This window comes from Ostrinia furnacalis, unplaced genomic scaffold, assembly GCF_004193835.3.
Source record: "Ostrinia furnacalis isolate ACB-3 unplaced genomic scaffold, ASM419383v2 OfSCF3539, whole genome shotgun sequence".
In the NCBI taxonomy this organism is placed as follows: Eukaryota; Metazoa; Arthropoda; class Insecta; order Lepidoptera; family Crambidae; genus Ostrinia; species Ostrinia furnacalis.
In genome coordinates, this window is record NW_021133778.1 from 195,708 (window position 1) to 202,145 (window position 6,438).

Here is a 6,438-nt window from a genome sequence, read left to right on the forward strand (position 1 = left end):
ACATCAAGTTATACAGTAACCCCCTTACTAATTAAAGTTACACGCGCGTTGAACACTTGTTTAAAGTGAGGATTAGAAAATGACACTTTAAACTACTTTTCAACGCGTGTGTAACTTTTTATTAGTAAGGGATTATGCATTTTATATTAGTTGTAATAGAAACTGTATTGCAACCAAAACAGTCTGGTCTCGACTGCATAGTTTAGTACCTACATACATTAGTCTTGCAGAAAATCCCAACTAATATTATAAATGCGAAAGTAACTCTGTCTGTCTGTCTGTCTGTTACGCTTTCCCGCTTAAACCTCGCAACCGATTTTGATGAAATTTGGCATAGAGATAGTTTGAGTCCCGGGAAAGAACATAGGATAGTTTTTATCCCGGTTTTTGAAACAGGGACGCGCGCGATAAAGTTTTTCTGTGACAGACAAAATTCCACGCGGGCGAAGCCGCGGGCGGAAAGCTAGTAAAATAATATTTCTCACATGCCCTCAATAAAAATTAATAAACGCGACAAAATGCGATATACGAGTAGACCACATTCCTGCGTTTCTGCACGCGGTAAATGTACAAAATAAAATCTGAATTTAAAGCACGTATTTTTCTCAACGCTACGCAAATTGAAATTATTTTAGACTTTAAATTGTTGTGTATCTCGTATGACTCAGGTAAAGATCATAATTTATGAGGGTCCTGTAATCAGTATACACGGCATACGTAAAGGTAAGGTAAGGTTTAGAATTTGATAATATTTCTTGTTTTAAAAGAAAATGCTATACCTAATGTACGGACGACAGCACATCAAGCTAACACAGTGGCATCTTATTTGGTTGTAACAGAGTCTATCTCCCTTACTAATAAAAAGTTACACAGTTGTTGAACACTGTTTTAAAATGACATTTACATACTAAACGTATTTAAAACACTGTTCAACGAGCGTGTAAGTTTTATTAGTAAGGGGGTATTAATTTTGCAACAAAAATTACTGTTTGATGTGCTATGTAGTGCTACTGTCTGCCTGCCTACTGCCTAGGGTCGCCAAACACACTTTTCCGGGAGAATCATTTCTTGTTGTTGTAAGGGCGTCATTGAATAACATCTGTATCAATATTGAATTGCTTAGAACTGCAATAAGTGTGTTATTGCAATCATAAGTTGGTAGGTATCTCATTTTCAAAATAGCACGTATTGCAACTGCTTATGTGCCAATGTTGAATTAGATATGCTAGTACATAACGTCACATATCAAGTTTTTGCAATTTGTTTGTTTTAAAATCAGCGATTTTTTCGGGAAAATTGAAAATTTTCAGAATATTTTTTTATGATATTTAGTTAGGTACCTACCTATTGAAGATTTCGATTGATGCAGAAAAATAGAAATCACATCACTCGAAAACATTATCATCATCATCATCATTTCAGCCACCGACGTCCACTGCTGAACATAGGCCAATGATTTCCACATTGCTTGGTTGAAAACATTTTACAAACAAACAAAAAACATATGTAAGTAGACTAAGTAGGTAGATATTGAATATTATTGCAATCAACACCTTCACCGCCATAACATAATACACAACAGTTGATCCAATGCGAGCAAAAAATGCCAGTGCATACCATTGTCTTACGACTGTACAATGTACCCACATAACTTAAACATGTGTTAATACTCGTATTGTACAAACAAAGGTTTGTTTACATTAACAATGCTACCTTGTACAAATTAAAAAGTACAATCCCGCGTTTCCGCGGATCCCGGAAACGTTTGAAGTGGCAACCCTGGCAGCCTGGCACATTTTCACCCGCGCTTGCGCAACCCACCTGGCAGAAAACCTTTGCCGTCCTTCCTGTCTCCTTGCTCCTCACCCCTCGCCACCTCCTCCGATACCTCGGCGTCCGTGTCCTCACAGCTCCCATCCCGAACCAACAGAACCGCGCATAAACACACTAGCGTAATCCTTAATAACTCCCGCATTTTAATATGCATATCTACACTAAAATTTCCATTTTCGATATCACTCCAACCTAACAGTCACATTTTAACGCTCCAATGGCAGAATCGACACGCACATTCGGTAAACACATTCACTGAACACAAAACAGCATTTATCGTGAGTGAAATCGTATTGTTTTTCGAATTTGAAAATGGAATGCTGCAGTAACGGTATGCGCGCGCGTCGCTCGCTGGTGGCGGAGGCACTGGCGCGTTCGCTCCCCACCGCGCGCGCCGGAGGTTTCTAATGCCAAAGATAAGCTATCAGAGAAAACTGCGGTGGTTTGCTATTAAAAAAAAGTAGCGTATAGAACGGTAGTTTGGGTTGAAAAACTACTATGCCTTTGATATAATTTGATATACTTTTTTATTTTTAAACTAGGTATAAGACGCGACTTCGTGTTCTAAAACCTTCTATTTTAAAACTATTGTTTTATTATAAATCGTTCAGTAGATTTTGCAAAGGTAAACTACACTTGAAACTTTCGCAATTTATTATGATACATTTTGTTTTTATAGATCAATTTATATTATGTTTTTCTGAGTAGGAATGAAGACTTAGGAGTAGGGAAAATGTAATGTAAACAGTCTTGTAGATTTAAAAATAAATATATTTAGTTGCTGATACCACATAATTAACACAATATATTGTATAAAATTTGTATAGTTCACAAGTAAAAGCCAGTTCTCAACATCAAGAATAATAATTATTAATAATTCTTGATCCAGGGACAGCGAATGATGACTAGATTGTGAGAAATGAGATAACTAAAACTTATCTTTCTATTTTCGAGTCATTTATACTGATAATATTAATTGCTTTATAACTTACAGCTACCATAACACTTAACTAAAACACAAATTATCTTTTAAAAGTGAAATTTGTAAGCAATGAGTAAAAATAAAATCAGTCAAAATGTCAATTATTTTACCAAAATTATTATTATCAGTGTCACTTATGATCCTAAATCTACATCAACACTTTTAGTTCCATTTTCTTTACGGTTGTGTTTGATCAAATGTTTGACGTAGGTCCTCATTTGTTCCAACTTCTTCCGTAGTCTTTTCTTCCGTTGCCACATGAGGTTCAGTCTCCGTTTTCTGCTCTCTGCAATGGCTTCCAGTCTGCGCACCTTGTATTTTAATTTAATGACCTCTTCTGAATCTGAAGGTTTTATGTCGACTGGTTCTACTTCAGAAATTGTGGCTTTTAGAGGCTGGCATGGCTAAAAAAGAATTGATCATTTCACAAATTTTTATTAAATTTTATACTAGTCTAGTGCAACAGAATAATATAATATAGTGCTTAATACTGATAAGGTACTTAAATTATTTAATTTAAAATCTTCTTCAGTATTTTTCTCTTTCACTTTAAAATTATAAACAACACCAGCTGTGCCCTGCAGCGTACCCGCAGTAAAATATAACCTATGAGTTATACCATTTAAACGTGAAGAAGTAACAAACATACACACTCACAAACTTTCACCTTTATAATAATAATTTAAAAAAAATAAAGCTTTTATTTCCACAAGCATTTTGGTTACAATAAATTAAATTGATTAGAAATATATTTTTTTTAATTTTTGTGGTACCCTGTATGGGCAAAAGCCTCCTCTTTTGTCTTTTTACCGGACAAAATTAATGTTATTGCATTTATTGCTTTGCATCTCTGTACCTAACCATTGATAGTCTATAAACGATAACAAAAATGTAATTTTTAACAGATGCAGAATTTTTTTTTACAAATACTACGGATAAACCATATCTGTTAACAAAAAGGATGTTTACTTGTTGAATAAAGAAACACTCACTGATATATTGTACATGGGTACAGCTTCACAAGACAACCTCCGTAGGCCGCTCTCCGTCAAATAAAAGTCACTAGCATCAAAGTGCTCTGAGCAGACCGCACTAGACTCTGTGGAGTTCCAATCTTGCTCACGGTTAACAGCCACTTCCCAATTCTTCCGTCTAGCTTTGTCTCGAGGAAATCTGTAAACAGATTAATTATAAGGTTATCTTTATTCTTATGAGGTCATGATAGCAGTTTCATTCAGTCAGTTTTAATTCATAGAAGTAAGTTTGGGTCAGAGGGTAGAGGGTCTGACTTACTAAATTCAATGATCATGAACAATTCACATAGCTGTTTAAAATGTTATAGTAAATTTTATGCACAGAGAAAAGGCATGTTTGAGGAAATTTACAAGCTAGCAAGTTAACTTATCATTTCATAATATGTTAAAAAATACAATGTTGAAATACAATGTTACCAGATAATTATTATACCTGTGAAATGTAATGCCGTCTTTATTTTTTGAGAATTTTCCCGAAGTATTCTTACAATTAGCTACAGCACATGTGACCATTATTATTATTGTTTGAAAATTTCACAGAAAAGAGCTATCCATGAAATAAATTCATCAGAATTCAGAAAGTAAACAAACAAAAAACATAACCCTCCTTCCTGGCGCAGTTGGGTAAAAACAACTGTCAACTGTCACTGTTACGAAAGTGTCAAAGTCAAAATTGTTTTTTTTTTTATCTCATCACAGACAAAAAATACTTTCTATAATATTGAGATTATATTTATTATAATTAATTTATCAGAATAATAAAATCGTGATATAATATACCTACTAACCATATTGAATAAAATCTACATGTACCAAAATAGGTAATACAGGCACAGTTTTAAACAAAACATTTTATGTGCGCTAGAGCGGTACCTACTAATGCTTTGAAACCGGTATAAAATAGCTTGCAATCGGTTTTGTAATTTTACTCGACGTGTAGAGGTTGAAAATGTTTACTTTCCGTATTTAAGCACAAACCTTAAGCACAAACAAACAAAAAGGAATTTAATTCGCGTCGGCTTCGAAGACTTTTCGTATGTTGCATTTTATAGCCTGACCAGAGCCCCGATTACGGTAATTTTTAACGTCAACAATCCAGACACGCTTCTCGATTCTGCGATACGATTGGTCGTTCAACAGCGTACGTCAGCTGTTTTGACCAATCGTATCGCAGAATCAGAAACGCGTCTGGATTGTAGACGTTAAAAGTTACCGTAATCGGGGCTCAGGAACATAAAAACCCTCGCCATGTTGCGGAAAACTAATGGTACTAATTTCTTTTAATGGCAACAGTAACTGAAAAGTTCATTGACATGTCACCTTGCATGTCAGTCTATTGCTGTCAAAGTGTAAACAAACTTTATTTTAAATGTGTGCAATTGATTTTGTGAAATAAATTGCTAAAATATTTTTATTAAGTCGTGAAAGAAAAGTGGTTCACAATGTGTTAATGTATTTGTCGAAGATAAATACCAAGGGTTCGGACAATATTTTCATTGAATAATGTTTCCGACAAAGGTTGTCAAATTGACTGACATGTTTATCGTATAGTACAGTCCACTATGAAAATTAGCTGTAGTTTGTTTCAACTACCTATTTTAAAGTTTTTTGTCACTTTCTAAATTTTGAAATTTATGGAATTCGGAAAGAAGTACCGAGTTTGAAGCGTTCATGAGCAGACATTGCAGTTGAATATTCAAGTTCTGAATTAGATTATTGATGAATAATAAAATAAATCNGAAATTCATATTAAATAATCAGGTCCATAGTACCTTTAAGCTGTAACAAAATCAAAGTTATATACCTACAGGTTTGTACGGAACCCTCGGTGCGCGAGTCCGACTCGCACTTGGCCGGTTTTTTAAGATTGTAGTCTCAAATACATTATTTTAATAAAAAAATATTTATTTACTTAATGATATTTTCAATAACATTATTAGATAATTGTAATTTCAGATTAAAATATTTTTGTCATCCTAAATTCTGATTATTGATTACTGTGCGACGTGTAGAGGTTGAAAATGTTTCCAAACGATAATTATACTTTCCGTCTTTTTAAGCACAAACCTTAAGCACAAACAAACAAAAAGGAATTTAATTCGCGTCGGCTTCGAAGACTTTTCGTATGTTGCATTTTACATGGTGTGATGCTGTTAACGAAATTAAGGGTTCAAGCTCAAGGTTCAACGTTTTTCAAAATGCGGTTTCTACGTAAAACTTAAGGTAGGTAGGAAATATTTATCTACTTACCTCTACCTTGTTTTTCTCCTCGACTTAAAAAAATATGTAAAAATGGTTTATGATGTTCCAACTACCCTTCAATAAGTAGGAACTTTTAGGATTTTTCAATGATTCCAGCCCCCTAGACAAATGCAAATTGTGAAAATAATGTCGAAGAAAAGCCTTTTTTAGGGTTCCGTAGTCCTGACAAGAACTGGAGGACACGTATCCTGTATGTCTGTCTGTTCGAGGTTTTGCTTGGAAACTATTGGCACTAGGGAGCTGTAATTTGTAGAGGTAGTTACGTATATTTAATTTTATCAGACCGATAAAACGGTAGAATAAAATTTTGAAAAAAAAATGTTGGGT

The 6,438-nt window shown here is 34.3% G+C and overlaps 1 protein-coding gene across 1 annotated transcript; it reads right to left on the bottom strand.

Moving 5' to 3' along the window:
* Nucleotides 1-2,621: 2,621 nt before the first annotated feature.
* LOC114357888 (THAP domain-containing protein 2) lies at nt 2,622-4,478 on the bottom strand. The gene is made up of 3 exons (XM_028311682.1): nt 4,283-4,478; nt 3,808-3,988; nt 2,622-3,219 (listed from the first exon to the last, which is right to left on the bottom strand). Exons 1-3 carry the CDS (start codon nt 4,360-4,362, stop codon nt 2,950-2,952), a joined length of 531 nt encoding a protein of 176 aa, XP_028167483.1. The 5' UTR covers nt 4,363-4,478; the 3' UTR covers nt 2,622-2,949.
* Between the last annotated feature and the right edge of the window lie 1,960 nt (nt 4,479-6,438).

What these genes read in the sequence shown, in the direction of transcription:
- LOC114357888 (XM_028311682.1), bottom strand. Translation starts at nt 4,362, where the DNA reads ATGGTCACATGTGCTGTAGCTAATTGTAAGAATACTTCGGGAAAATTC. An exon ending in GACGGCATTACATTTCACAG is followed by an intron (nt 3,989 to 4,282) that starts GTATAATAATTA and finishes ATCTGTTTACAG; the next exon opens with ATTTCCTCGAGACAAAGCTA. An exon ending in TACCCATGTACAATATATCA is followed by an intron (nt 3,220 to 3,807) that starts GTGAGTGTTTCT and finishes ATTCTTTTTTAG; the next exon opens with CCATGCCAGCCTCTAAAAGC.